The sequence below is a fragment of the Podarcis liolepis genome, assembly GCF_965112155.1.
Source record: "Podarcis liolepis genome assembly, chromosome: 9".
NCBI lineage: Eukaryota > Metazoa > Chordata > Lepidosauria > Squamata > Lacertidae > Podarcis > Podarcis liolepis.
Window position 1 is genome coordinate 22,303,412 of NC_139564.1, and position 14,885 is coordinate 22,318,296.

A 14,885-nucleotide genomic window follows, 5' to 3' on the forward strand; every position below is an offset into this window, starting at 1 on the left:
GGTATTGATTGGTTTTGTACTGTGTAGCTTGCCTTTCAGCTCCAAGGAACATAAGGCAGCAGGCATGACTCTTCTCCCACACCCCATTCCCTACTCACAACAGATCTGGGACATAGCTTGGGTCAAGAGGTCACGACTGAGCTTTGTGGCCGAGTGCAGATTTGTAAAAGGAAAAAAAAAAGCTGTCCTAAATTCATGGTAAAAGTGGTGTCCTAGGTAGTGTTGCAGGAATTAATGTATGGGGGGCGGGGGTTTGCCCCTCCAGCAGATATCATACACATCATGCACTACCAAAATCAGCATAATCACTTTTGTAACTTGTCCCCACCAAACACTTCATCACAGTTTCTTCCTATCTATTCAAAGGGCCTCTGCTACACAATACCAAACGTAACAATTCACTGTTTTGCTCTGGTATTCCTGGCTGGTGTCCTTGTTTTTTTGCCCAAGGGAGCCCTCAGATTTCTCCGTTAACAGTATAAACACCTAAATGGAATGTGCTACACTTGTGGCCCCCAACTTGTCACTTGTGGGTACCATAGTGCCCCCTAAGACACACACAAGTGCTCACCAAGGCTGTGGATTATTCGTTTGGGTTTTTTTGGGTGGGAGCACAGAGGTGTTTTTCATACTGGGCTCTGTAAAATGGGTATTTTGTGGTGTGCACAACAACTTTAGACATCCACATGTGTCCTGGTGGCCCAGAAAGGTTGGGGACCCCCATGCCAAGGCATGGTGCATTCTGAGAAGCCAGTCCACACCATCTGTATGCAACACATCAGCCACATACTGTGGTTCATCAGGCCGCTTGCTTTTGCAGTCCAAGGCAGGCTGGCAGCTTAGGATTCTGTGCTTCATGGCCTACCAAACTTATGCACAAGTATATTTGTCTCAACAGAAATGCCACTGTTAAGAGCGTCACAGTTTTGAAGAACAGACATGCAACTGATAGTGGGAGAAGAACAATTCCAGATAAACCTTAGGGCTTACTTTAACATAATCTCCAGTTTTTTCTTCAGTTGAGCATGTTCCTTTTCCAGTTTCGCATGCTCAGATTTCAGCACAAGAAGCTGGGTACTTTGTACTATTCCACTTCCACCGCCACAAGTAATCGCTAGTGGTACCTGAGAATTGTCTTTGTGCGATGCTATTACTGAAAAAGAGGGTTAACGAAAGGAGCCTGTTAAAAACTGAAAACATCACAGTGACTGACAGAAGCAAACAACATGAATGGTTGGATCAGTCATAGGCAAAGCCCTCCAGATGTCTGGGACTACAATTCCCATCATCCCTAGCTAACAGGACCAGTGGTCAGGGATGATGGGAATTGCAGTCCCAAACATCTGGAGGGCTGGAGTTGGCCTATGCCTGCGTTGGACGGTAACTGTACCATTTAAGAACTCTGCTATGCCTATGTGTGCCAGTTTCCCAGGTCTGCAGAGGTGCATAGAAGGTGGGGATGCATATATCCTGAATACTGAATACACCCTTTTCCAAGACAGCAGATAGAGATTAGAAGATTAATCAAAGATACAAATTTACAAGGTATATAGGTTCAGGCTGGGCATTTTAGCACAGAATTCTCAACTTCCAAACTTAAAGAACTCTATAAAATCCTCGATAATACAATTGTTAAGGTAAGATGCAATTTTAAAAATACCGATTTTGCAATCAAATCAACATAAGCATTGCGTCACATTTCAAGGGAAGCTTTATCAGTTGGTTTTACAGTAATTGTAAGTACTTTGGAGACACAAAGGAGTCTGTGAATACTAGCCTTACAGAGATGAAATGCTTGCTTCTCTTGTTAGACGTATCTTATTTATTGTGCTCCATAACTCAGAATAGTAAAAGAGGCCTTTTTAATGATTGCCCATTTGGCCCTTTGCAGCACGGGGTCGCATTTCCTTGGTGGTAACCTTTTGGAAGCTGCACCCCAGTGGCAAGAAGGGCCAGTGGAAAAAATGGGCAAGATCAGAGGCGTGACTTGGAGGTTTGTACAGGAGGCTACATAATAGTCACACAGAGGCTTCTACACACACATCTTTCCATCCAGGCAAACCAAAGGCATTTATCACAGTTCAAAGACACTCAAAGAGCAAGTTAGTAATGGGTATGGCCTGGAGAATGTCCTGAGGGCCGGTTGGAGAGGCCTAGAGGGCCACATTTGATCCCCAAGCCAGAGGTTCCATCCCCTGATCTAGACCTTAAAAACACAGTTGATACAGTCAGAATATGACTTTGCTCGATTGATATCTGCTTACCAGTCACATCCTGCTCTTGTTGTACTCTGCGAAGTTCTTCCTTGAGTTTTCGCAATTGCTCTTCTCTGTGCTCCGCAAGAGCTTTTGCATTAGCCATTCTGGGAAAAGAACAATAACGTGATTCTTCATTTTGTTTATAAAAAAGAAAAATAAATCAAGGCTGCAATCCCTCCCCCACCCCAAAACCATAACTATACCTGGGAGCATGCTCCATTTAACACTCTGGGGCTTCCTTCCAAATAGGTATGCATAGGGTTGCTCTGCAAAAGTGTTGTTAAGTACCTATGAAAAGCCCAGCTGGATTGGAGGCAAAGGTCTCTCTTCCCGTTTCCCACTGTGGGAAATTTATTGACATAAAACTGGAGTCAACCAAGGGCCAAACTTTAAATACTAACTTTTCTGACATATGTTTTCAGAGGCCAAAGCCTACTTTTGTCAGAGGCCATCATTTCCAATTGGCTTTTGAGGAAGAGAAGAATCAGACAGCAGTAACTGCTACCTCCACTCACTGCTGCTCTCACCAGCTAGATGGGGCACCTCCTCCCCCATCAGTTCCATCTGCCCCTTAAAGAACAGACAAAAGGGCCACCTGCAATGTTGTCAACTAGGCTCCCCTGAGTTAAGGAGCCAGTGGAGTCCAGCTTAAGCCCCAGAAGTCCAAGCCCCAATCCTGTAAGGCTAACAATTTCCAGGGAAGTTGGATCTCCAGACTATTATTCAGAGGCCACGAAAGAAAAGCCAGCTAAGTAAAACAGGACTTACTCTTGATCAAAATATTTGCACTGCTTCATTCTTGCCATGTCTGCTTTAGCAAGCTGAGTTTTGAGGTCCTCGATTTCGTCCTTGTTCGTTTCAGCGCCTTCATCAAGTTTAGCCTAAAATTAAGAGGGAGGCAAGAAGACATCTAAGCAGGAGGGGGAAGAGTTGCTATGCACCCTTGGCAAGCAGGCTATTCTCAAAAGCTACAGACAATAGTTAAAAATCATCAACAGTTTAAATGCCAGATGAGAACAGGATACCAGAGTTGTACAGTAGCAGCAGCAACTTCCTCCTACTAGCCAAGATTAAGAATTATTTATTTAAGTAAGCTTACAGAGCCTCACACTTGGGCTCTAGTGCTTTGGCTAAAGGCACCATATCTGCCAGCATATACAAGGTACAATACATTCTTGTGTTTCACATGGATTTATGAAAAGCCAGTGTTGATTCGTGGTTAGAGCAGGGGTGGGAAGCTGCTCTGTTGGGATACACGAGGCCAACTACCTGTGAATCACCTGATGGTTGTTATGAAAAACACTGTCCACAAAGCAAAAATGAATTCAAAACCATGGCTGCAATTGGACAAAGCCAGAGTGGTACATGTTCTAGTTAACTCCCGCTTGGACTACTGCAATGCGCTCTACATGAGGCTACCTTTGAAGGTGACCTGGAAACTACAACTAATCCAGAATGCGGCAGCTAGACTGGCGACTGGGAGCAGCCGCCGACCATATAACACCTACATTGGCTCCCAGTAAGTTTCCGAGCACAATTCAAAGTGTTGGTGTAGCCTTGGCCCAGTATACCTGAAGGAGCCTATCTACCCCCATCTTTCAGTCCGGACACTGAGGTCCAGCTCTGAGGGCCTTCTGGTGGTTCCCTCACTGTGAGAAGTGAAGCTACAGAGAACCAGGCAGAGGGCCTTCTGTGTAGTGGCGCCCACCCTGTGGAACACTGTCACATCAGATGTTAAGGAAATAAGCAACTATCTGACTTTTAGAAGACATCTGAAGGCAGCCCTGTTCAGGGAAGTTTTTAATGTTAGATTGATGATGATGATGATGATGATGATGATGATGATATTGGGAGATTCCTGTGTGCAGCTCATCTCAGTAGGGCTTGCTGAGCAGCACTCTCAAATAACCAGGAACCCACTTTGAACTTCTGGCTGATCCTTTCCAGTTGCGTCTATCTGCCCCCACATCCAGCATCACATATGACATTGGGTGTGGGGCAGGCGGCAATACATTGGGGAAAGACAGCCTCATGGGCCAAACTGGGACCTCTGCTGGGTCTAATCTGGATTGCGGGGCAGAGGTTCCCAATGCCTGGGCTTGAGTGCTGGCTTTGGACCAGGGAGATCAAGGTTCAAACCCCCACTTAGCCATGAAGGTCACTGGGTCACCTTGGGCTACTTACTATCAGTTAACCTAACAGCATGAGGATAAAATGGAGGTGGAGAAAGGCATGCATGAGCCTGGAGCAGATAGGGAGAAAGGTGAGTGGAGAAAACATAAAATGTTGCAACGAATGTAAAGCAGTATTAGGTTCTTTGGAGAAGCTTCACTTCCATCTGTAATAGAAAGCATGAAAACAGGAAATGGCTCTCTTAGGAAGTCAGTGCATACCTTGAGAGTTTCTTGCTCTGCAAGTGCACTTCTTAGGCTGTTCTCCTTCTCCTTTAATACAGCCCCAAGACGGACCACATCATTCTTGGCTGCTCGCACTTTCAGCTCCATTGCCAACTGAGCAGTCTTTTCCCTTTCCTGGAAATTTCTTCTCATTTCACTCATGGCATTTTCCAGCTCCTGGATTTTCAGCTTCAGACTCTAGTTAGAGAGGAATAGCAATTGGAGGCATCACTGATGACAATTGAAAATGCCATTGAACAGGTGTGTCACCATGCTGTTGACAACCACTTCCTTCAAGTTACTAAACCAGAGTTTAGAACAGAGGTGGGGAAGACCTGACCTAATGCCACTGTGATGTTATGCTTTGAAGTCCTGATCTTTGGGACTTAAAGCACAGCAAAGAACTTTCAAACGGCCCTTTGAATGCACCCCTGCACTGCTTCTTAGGTGTAGTTTCTTCAGTATTGCATTAAGCACTTCAACTTGTAATGAAGTAGCAGCAGTATGAGGCTGTTTGAAAGCCCTTTCCCTCAAACACCTCCCTGCTGCTCCTGAACCTGTTTCAAGTAGAGACTTAGTGAGGGTCTTTGTTTGGGAAAAGGCTTTGTAACAGCCCCACATTGTTCTGTAAACCTCCAGTTTTCAGAGAACAGCATTAGGAGTGAAAAGTGGTATCCCCTGAATGTATGATGCAAGGCAGGTGGGCTGAGGTTCCCAAAAATTGCCTTGTGCACCACATGTGAAATCCTGGTTGGCCACATTTGGTTCACAGGCCAGAGGCTCCCAACCCCTGATCTGAAAGGTATTTCATAGACCTCATAGAATCATAGAGTTGGAAGTGAGTGGGACCCCAAGAATCATCTAGTCCAACCCCCTACAATGTAGGAATATGCCCTTACTGGGATCGAACCTGAAACCGTGGCACTGCCAGCACTACGTTCTAACCGACTGAACTACCCAGCCTTGTTCATGGCAACTCAAAATATTTCTCAGAATGCTGAGCTTTTAAAAAGGAAGGATGACCTAACAAGGCAGGTGATTGGGCGGGGAGGACGGGGATGGGACACACCCACTATTTGTACCCCCAGCCTCACACAGGAGTCACATATTTCCTCTGTTTTCCCCACCAGAGTATGCATGAGAACACAGCATCCAGTTTGCCCACTTTCTCAATCGGCAGCAAAGAAAAACAAAGTCGGGCAAAGAAAATGACGAGGTGGTTTTTGCATTTGGTAGACTTCAAGGGAGGTGATGCTGGGCTGCAGCAGTCACACCCCCCTCTACAAGATCTGGGCCTGGCACCCATCACTACGTTTAACGGGATTAGCTTCTTTCACACAAGAGCCAACCCCAGTGAAAGTCACACTAAGCAAATCCTCAAAAGATTTGCATCAATGTGTCCTCACAGTCCTCAGAAAAACCAGAGTAAGATAAATGAAAGCACACCTTCTGTTGTTCTTCTGTTGCTTTTAATTTATCCCCCAGCTTGTAGTTTTCTTCTTCCAAGGCAAGATTAGCAGCCGCACAATGTGTTTGCTTTTCTTTCAGTGTATTCAACTCTAGGAGCAGTTCTTGGATTTGCTCCTTAGATGCTTTCAGGGCAGCTTCAGCTTTTCGGCAGCACTCAGCCTGTTTAGTATATAGAGATTGAGATTCAAGTAAGGCCTGCAATGCAATATCATTCATATGGATCATTCATTATCTGCTCCAGGCTTTTGGCTGAACAGCAGGTTAAAATGCTTTAAGAAATAATAGTTTAACTGCCATCAATACGGGAAAGATCCCACAATAATATCCCCCATATTTTTGTCTGACAGATGTCATCTTATTCTGCTTTTTTTAAGCTCCCAAGCACTGAAGTTCAAAGTCAGTTATAAATGGCCCCTTCTCTCACAATGAAAAGCCTCCTACTGTGAGCTTTTATTTTTAAGTAAGAATTAATGAGAATGAAGGTGGCCCATTTTGAATACTCAAGTGTTATTAAAAAAAATAGGAAGCATTTTCTTACTTCTCTCTTCTGTCGATCAGTTGTCTGGACCAGTATCTCCTGGAGTCCTGAGTCCTGAGAATTCTCATCTAAGATCCTTCCTTCCGGTTCCTCTGCCATTCCGCTAGCTCCTTCCTTATGGCTAATGCTAAGCTCGAGTTGTTCTTGCAGCTTCAGATTCTTTTAAAGACAGAAAAGCCACTGTTAAGCCACCAATAGTCGTTTGTGCCCATGGTTTTTCTACAATCTCTAAAAAAAGGGGTGGGAACTTCCAGACCAGGGGCCTCATTAGGTCTGGCAGGCCTTCCCATCTGGACCATGAGACAGTTTCAGCCACACGGTGCCCACCTGTCTTCTACCTGACATCATACACATGCCAGGTGTGCAGCAGGTAGACACAGGTAGGCTGAAAGGGTTTGCAGGCACTGCTAATTTGCCCATCCAGTTTGATTTCAAACTGTGCGGGGAGAAAATGGGTCAACTGATTGATGTCAGGCAATTGACAGCTGGGCACCCCCCCCCCATCAAATATATCACATGCAGTGTGCGCATGTCATGGATCCAGTCCACTGACTGGATCTCATTCACTGCCGTTGGTCTAAAGGTGTTAAAAATGGGCTCTTACATTTGCAACCATCTTCTCTACACTCTCGCCAAGGCGGTGGATAGTCCGGATCATGTTATCCTTCTCAGTTTGAAGAGCATCTACTGCGGTTTTCAAATCCTCTTTTTCCCGATTTACAGTTCTGAAGTCCTGCACAGCGCTGTGAAGCTTCTGAAGCAATTCTGCTTTCTCCTTCTCCGTGGCTTCTGTCTTGGACTTCAATTGCTCCATGTCATTCAGACGCTCAGCAGCCGTCCGACTCTGCTCTTCCCTCGACTCAAGCAGTTGCCTCAGGTCAAGATTCTTTTCTTCTAGCTGTTGGACCTTTGTATAAAGAGAAACACTCATCAAGCAAGTTCTGCTTTCTTACTCAGTTTTATGAAGAGTTTACCTTGAATGGTGGAGCCTGGAGCTCCCTTTCCCTAATGCCCAAACCCTTCTCCAAGTTGCCTGCTTCCAGGGATACTATATGTTGGAGCAAGAAAAGCCATCCCCTGCCACTAGATTTGAAGTAGAAGCCTTCCTTCAATGGCTTACAAATCCTCCTCTTCCCATATTTAAGGCCAGCTTTAGACCCCTGACCCTGACCATTAGGTCCAGTCGTGTCCGACTCTGGGGTTGCGGTGCTCATCTCGCTTTATTGGCCGAGGGAGCTGGTGTACAGCTTCCGGGTCATGTGGCCAGCATGACTAAGCCACTTCTGGCGAACCAGAGCAGCGCATGGAAACGCCGTTTACCTTCCCGCTGGAGCGGTACCTATTTATCTACTTGCACTGGCATGCTTTCGAACTGCTAGGTTGGCAGGAGCTGGGACCGAGCAACAGGAGCTCACCCCGTCACAGGGATTTGAACCGCCAACCTTCTGATTGGCAAGCCCTAGGCTCTGTGGTTTAACCCACAGCGCCACCCACGTCCTGTTCAGCTTTAGACCACCAGCTTCATTTCCACTCCACCAGCTGTTACTTTGCCAGAATCAAACTTGCTTTCTAAGGTGGTAGGGGCAGAATAGTCTGGCTACCTAAAGGAAGCAAACTGCTCCTTCCGCCATTTTGTGGCCCACAGCTACTTACCATTGAAGTAGTTGCTTCCAGAAGTCTCTGGAGTGACTCACTCTCAGTTTGGAGAGCTTCCCACTTCTGCTTCAGGGCATCCATCGCCTGGGTTAGGGATTTTTTCTCTTCTTCGCTGCTGCGAAGCCTTTGCGCCATTTCCAACTTCTCCATCTTTTCAGCCTCAAGTTCAGATTCTCTGGCCTTAAGATCTGCATCCAGCTGCTTCATGACACTCTGTTTCTGCTGGGCTTCGCAGAGCTCTTCTTTCAGTCCGAGTAGCTCCTCTAGCGCTCTCTCGTTGTCTTGCTGCTTAAGAGAAAGCTTTCATGGGTTCAAAATTAACCGTTAGTTTCAGAACCCTGTCACTTTTCAAGATCAGTCTCATTTCTGACTAACCATGCATCCCTTAAGGCTTCAAGGCCTGTCCACTCCTAGCCTCAAGCTTTTTTACTCTCATCATGGTGTGATATAAGAATTACTTTTCCCCTACAGTGAGTTGGAAGGGTGTGTGCACAACCTATAGGCCCATTCCCCATTTCACCCTGGTAATATTCTGGAGACAAACATGCATCTGAACAGGCTCCTGGCCTCACACGGGCATGCACAACATTTCCCTAGTCTGTGCACATTAATTGGTCTGTGAAAATCTGCTCTCGATTCCTAGAACTCTTGCGAAGGTAAGATATCCAACTGGTAAAGGTTTCTGGCTTACTTTCGGCTTCCATTAAAAGACCAGCACAATTATGAAAGTGCAAGCTATAAAATGGACCAAAACATTGGGAAGGAAAGGTTGGTTGGCAGATACAATTTTGCAATTTTACAAAAATCAATAAACTGTAAATAGTGAAAAAGAAAAATGAACTTAATAAAAACTAATAATATTTTACCATTGATTTCGCTGCTTGCATCTCTTCCTTGATGAGATCCCTCTCCACTTGGAGAGCATCCAATTTGTCCTTCAGGTAATCTCGCTCCTGGGTCAAGGCTCTCATTGCTTCTTCATGCTCATGAAGCACCTCTGTTTCAGCCTCTTCTTTGGCAAGCTTCCCCTGTTTTTGGAGAACATCCAGCTTCCTCCTCAAATCATCTCGTTCCTGGATTAAGACTTCCATTGCTCCTTCATGATTATGAAGCTTCTGAGCTACATCTGCTTCAATCTTTTCCTTGATGAGATCCTTCTCTATTTGGAGAGAACCCACAATGTCCTTCAAATTCTCTCGTTCTTGCATTACGGCCTTCATCGCTTCCTCCTGCTCATGAAGTTTCTGAGTTACTGTCAGCTTGTCCATTACCTCCGCTTCAATTCTAGACTCACTAGCTTCTAATTGCTCCCTCAGTTGTTCCATTTCACTCAACTTCTCTAGAGCTTGGCAGAGTTCTTCTTTCATACGAAGTCTATCCTCTTCAGTGTCTCCTGTTTGCAGCTCTTGGATCTTGCTAGGTGGCTTAAGAAAAGGAAAATGGGCAAGATGTCAGATGTGCCCTAGCTCTGCAAGTGTCAATATTCTAACTTTATCCCCAAAATGTTATAAGAACCTTTAACACACCATGTGGTCAGTTGTTTGAATTCTTGTAAACTTGCTTGCAAAAAGCCATTTCAGCTATTTAAAGTTTATCTAAAATTATGGGCTGGAACTTTTAAAAATTCCAATTTAAATATCCAAGACTAACTTATCTGTTTCTCTCAAAGACAGACTTCAACTTGTGTCTGACCATGTGTGCACATCACTGTAAGTCATGACTTACTGTAGATGAGCAAATTATATCTTCTTTGCTCCTCTCTGCTAGTGCTGGTGTAAGGGGAAACAAACCATGATGGTAAACCAAGGTTTGTTTTTGGTGTACCAATCATGGTTTGTTTCCAATCTCCAGTTTGTTTGTGCACAGTAAACCTTGGGTTATGGCTTGACACGACACTAAAATGCCCACCTGTAATACACAAATACAGGTGTAACCCTGTAATACACAACTGCCTTGTGGATTATCTTTGGGAGAAGAAAAGGATAAGGAGTAAACACTACAGTGGTGCCTCGCAAGACGAAAATAATCCGTTCTGCGAGTCTCTTCGTCTAGCGGTTTTTTGTCTTGTGAAGCAACCCTATTAGCGGTTTAGCGGCTATTAAAGGCTTAGCGGCTAAAAGGCTATTAGCGGCTTAGAAAAAGGGGGGGGAGCGAAAAAAATCGCAAGACTTGCAAGACGTTTTCATCTTGCGAAGCAAGCCCATAGGGAAATTCGTCTTGCGAAGCGCATCGAAAAACGGAAAACCCTTTCGTCTAGCGGGTTTTTCGTCTTGTGGGGCACCACTGTACAAAAATCTGGAGTGGAGTCCCTAAGATGGCTGGATGGTGCCTTGCACGCCTCCTTCTGGCAACTCTTGCTAGCATGTTGGTGCTAAATGTATTGCTCTGCTTCTCTTTGGACCACATCAGTGAGGCCAAGAGTGGGGGGAGGGGTCCTTGTCTTCTGGACAGCCCAGGAGCTCCATACACACTGCCCAGGCTGGCTCCCAGGGAGGTCACTTCTGTCATTTGACTTCACCCCTGGAGGCGTACTCCATTGCCTCTCAGGACAGACTGATGCCCACAACAAGCAATACACAACAATTACCAGCTGACTGCTTTCCAGGTACCAGTTCTTTTGCTCTTGCAGACTCTCCAGTTGTTGCTTTAGCAAAGTCTTCTCTTGCTCAAGGGACAAGATTTTTTCCTTCATTGACTGAAGCTGGTTATTTTCCTCCAGCTTGATTTCCTCTGCATCCCCATCTCCTCCAGTTAACATATTTTTCTCTGTGTTGAAGCAGTCCAAGTGCTCTGTTAACTTTAGTATCTGCAAGATGAAACACAACATTTTTTTTCTACCCTAGAAAATGTTTCATGCAAGGCAGGTGAACAAACAGTGATCAACAATCCAGTGCAGAACATTCAGAGATGTTTGGCAAGAAGAAGAGGGCAGTGCTAGAACAGCCCTGCTGAATCAGACCAAGAGGCTTCTTGAGTCCAGAATCCTCTTTTCCCGTAGCCGCCAACCAGATGCCTCTGCAGAGTAGGGTATGAGGGCATTATTCTCCAGCAACCAGCATGCAGAAAATGGGTGCCACTGATGCTGGAGTTAATATATACATGGAAGTCTGCACTTTCGTGCCTCCATCCAATATAGCACCATTTCAACAATTATTCTACAACATCCCAAACTTTCTAGCAGTATTTAACAGCCTCTGGTGTCTTAACATGTTACAGACCAGCTAAAGTACTTTCAGCTTTAGTCACCACAGAAAACAAGTGGTGTTGCCTTAAATGGGGCTTGTCTCGGAACTGAACCCCAAACATTCACACTCAAAGCAAAAAGGGCCACAGCTCAGCGACAGAACACTTGTCTTGCACTCAGAAGGTCCCAGATTTAATCCCCAGCATTTGTAGAGAGGGCTGAGAATGTCCTCTGTCCCAAAACCTGGAGAGCCACTTCCAGTCAGCAAAGACAATAATGAGCTACGTGGAGTAAGGATCAAGATTATACAGGGCATTTCTTATGCTCCTAATTATGCTCCAACCTAGACCAATAAACTTTGCAACTGAGACAGATGTTACCTGTTGCTTCTGTTCTTCAATAGTGACCCCTAGAGATTCTTTAACACTTGAAATCTGTGATTCTCTCTCCACAATGGCTTCTTCCAGTTCTTTAATTTGCTTCTCACAATGCTTCAGAGAATTTTGCGCACTTCTCAGTTCTTCTTGTGATTCAATGTTCTTTTACATTAAAAGCAAAACAAAAGAGATACATGCATTAGAATTCCCATGACATACACTTCCTTGCAGTAGTGCTATGAATTGTTCTGCTACCCTTTTCAAAGCTCTCTAGTTTGATGTAGGGACAGATGAATTAGCCACATAAATAATAATAAATAATAATAATAATTTTATGTATACTCTGCTCATCTGACTGGGTTGCTCCAGCCACTCTGGAAGGCTTCCAACACATATAAAAGCAGAATACAATATCAAACATTGAAAACTTTGGTTCCGTGCAAGTTTCACGTGTGCTCATTTATAAGTATGTTCCATCCCACCTCAAATTAATTACAGCTTTTAAAGGCTAAAACCAGAACTTTGATATGGAGAAGCACTGGTGTGATATGGTCATATAATGAAGTCCTGAAGGGTCTGGACGATTTTCAAATGCAGCATCATTGCGGTAATCCAAGTGGGAGGTTTTGCTTACCATTGACACAGTCTCTTGGATATCTTCTTTGATCTGATCTCTCTCATGCCTGAGAGCCTCCTCCTTCTGCTTCAGGTCATCTCTTTCCCGAGTCAGCGCCTGCAACTCTTCTTCACTCTCTTGGAGCCTTTGAGCTAGGCCCAGCTTCTCCATTTCCTCAGCCTCCATTTTAGATGCCCAGGTCTTCAACTGGTCTTTGAGTTGCTCCATTTCACTCAATTTTTGATGTGCTTCATCAAGTTGTTCTCTCATACCAAGAAGCTTCTCTTGCTCCAAGTCCTTTTCTTGCATCTCTTTGATCTTGCCAGAAAGCTTCATTATTATTTATGGAAAGACAGAAAGTACTTTGACATTAATAAGTAAGAATGAAGCTCAAGTCCAACTTAAAAACACTAAATTTTGAATCTTGTCATTAAAAGGGTCTTTATAGTGCTCATTTTCTCCCACAAAGCTTTTTGTTACCTGTGGACAATACTGATTTTAGCAAAGTTACACAGTCCCAATTCACATCTAACACTAAGCCAATTTATGCTTACCAAGAATGAGCAAACTTGTGGGTTTCTGGAGTGAAGATCATGGTCACAGCTCTCCTCCCCAGTATTGCTGCAGCTGAACCCAGGGCTAAACCATGGTTTGGCCTAGTGTTGCACATGAACCAGGGTTTGCGGTTTACTTACCCCAGACAAACCACAAGCAATAAACCAAGAATATGCATTGGCTATAAGCTCATAGATTATGCAGAGCAAGACAAACCATAAACCCAGGTTTGGATTCAACGCCAGTTTAGTCCTGGGTAGCATGAGAGCAGCAGGACTGGGGGAAAGAGTGCTGCTGTCCTAATCTTTACTCCCAACAACTCATATGGCATATTGCTTTTGCTAAGCCATGGTTTCGCTTCGTCTTACATGCAAACCTAGTCAGATTCAAACTAGGCTCATAGTAAGTAACACAAGGGATCTAGTGTGCTCCAGTAGCCTAAAAGGGCTTACTTCCTGCCAAATTGCAAAAAAAGAGGGGGGGGGGGAAGAAAAAAGAAATGAGAGCATGTCAAAATTCTGCTAAGGAGCAGAATACCTTAGAATAGAATTTATTCCTGGAATTAGTGGTTGCTATTTTGTGCGTGCACACAGGAATATAATTATAATAACAATAATTTTGATATTTATACCCTGCCAACCTGGATGGGTTTCCCCAACCACTCTGGGCAGCTTACAGTATATATAAAACATAGTAAAAACATGTTTTGTTTACAAAACAGAAAATATATCTGCTGTAGTAGCTACCAAAAATAGCAATTCCAAGTCATATTCCTGCCTTGTTTTGAGAAGCTGATGGGGATTACATGGAACCCAGTTCCATGGGTTTGGTAGCTTCACTTTCCCATTCATTCCAAAAGTGGTAAGTTGGGATCCTTCTAGCTTAGTAAGTAAAATGGTCATTTTTTAAGTGTGTAGAGAAAGTGAGCATGCACAAGAAGACAGCCAATTCCAGAATTGTGGGATTGGTTCAGGTTTCCTAAAAAAAAGTTTTAGAAGTATTTCAGAAAGTGGTTCGGATCCAAAGCAACCTCATTAGTGTAGCAGGGTTGAACACTTTGTGTAACAGCACATTTATGTGCCAGGCCTTGCTGCAATGTAAGGAAAAACAGAAGCAAAGAGACAGTACCAAGGGCCCACTCAACTTTTCAGATAGAGCTAAACAAAGACTGAAGTGCAGAAATGTTTGCATCAAGAAAAGCCATCAGCTGCTGTATGAAAAGTTGGAGAACCAGGAAGGACTCACCTCTTGAGTCACTTCATGAACGGTTGCCTGTAGTTTGAGGTTTTCTTCAGATAGAAGATCTAGTTGGCATTTCATCTGCTTGTTTTCTTCTGATGCAGTCAAGAATTTCTGCTCCAGTTCATCACAGTGACATTTCAGCTCTTGAAAAGCTAGGTCATTTTGGCGCATTGCTTCAGAATTTACAAAATCTTCTTTGGATTTTAGCGCAATAGTTGCTTCGCACAGCAGTCTCTCCTTCTCAGACACTTGAGCAAGCAGCATCTCTTTTTCCGAGGCCAGAGAAGCAATCATTTCAGATTTTTCAAGCACCTACATACACATATTTATATACACAGAGTATGAGCATGTAGTAGGCAGCTATTATCATCTCAGCCGTGCTTTATAATATGCGTTCTAGCTGAATGAAGGCTAAGTTTGGTTTTTAGATGTACTTTGCTCCCCTGAACTGGAAGAAAACTACCTTCTACAAGAGACTAGAGAAAAAAGCTTTAGGTTGACAGTTGATGACTGATCCAATTACATAGCCTAGTAGGGAACTGAACCCAAATATCCACAGCAATATTTCTTTATTTATAAAAATATTTAGAGAC

General features: G+C 44.2%; 1 protein-coding gene across 12 annotated transcripts in view; it reads right to left on the minus strand.

Annotated features, from left to right (window-relative positions):
- Positions 1–14,885, minus strand: part of CENPE (centromere protein E) — a 37,823-nt gene that overhangs the window by 2,912 nt on the left and 20,026 nt on the right. For 5 of the 12 annotated variants that reach the window (XM_083459187.1, XM_083459194.1, XM_083459193.1 and 2 more), the window contains 13 exons: positions 14,296–14,604; positions 12,514–12,825; positions 11,883–12,041; positions 10,906–11,124; positions 9,185–9,742; positions 8,316–8,618; positions 7,267–7,569; positions 6,663–6,821; positions 6,101–6,319; positions 4,652–4,852; positions 3,027–3,139; positions 2,265–2,362; positions 991–1,153 (listed from right to left, as the gene is read on the minus strand). In XM_083459187.1, coding sequence (XP_083315313.1) covers positions 991–1,153; positions 2,265–2,362; positions 3,027–3,139; positions 4,652–4,852; positions 6,101–6,319; positions 6,663–6,821; positions 7,267–7,569; positions 8,316–8,618; positions 9,185–9,742; positions 10,906–11,124; positions 11,883–12,041; positions 12,514–12,825; positions 14,296–14,604 — 3,116 coding nt within the window. The remainder of the gene's footprint in view (positions 1–990; positions 1,154–2,264; positions 2,363–3,026; positions 3,140–4,651; positions 4,853–6,100; positions 6,320–6,662; positions 6,822–7,266; positions 7,570–8,315; positions 8,619–9,184; positions 9,743–10,905; positions 11,125–11,882; positions 12,042–12,513; positions 12,826–14,295; positions 14,605–14,885) is intronic. The other 7 variants (XM_083459185.1, XM_083459191.1, XM_083459190.1 and 4 more) reach the window with 3 other exon arrangements.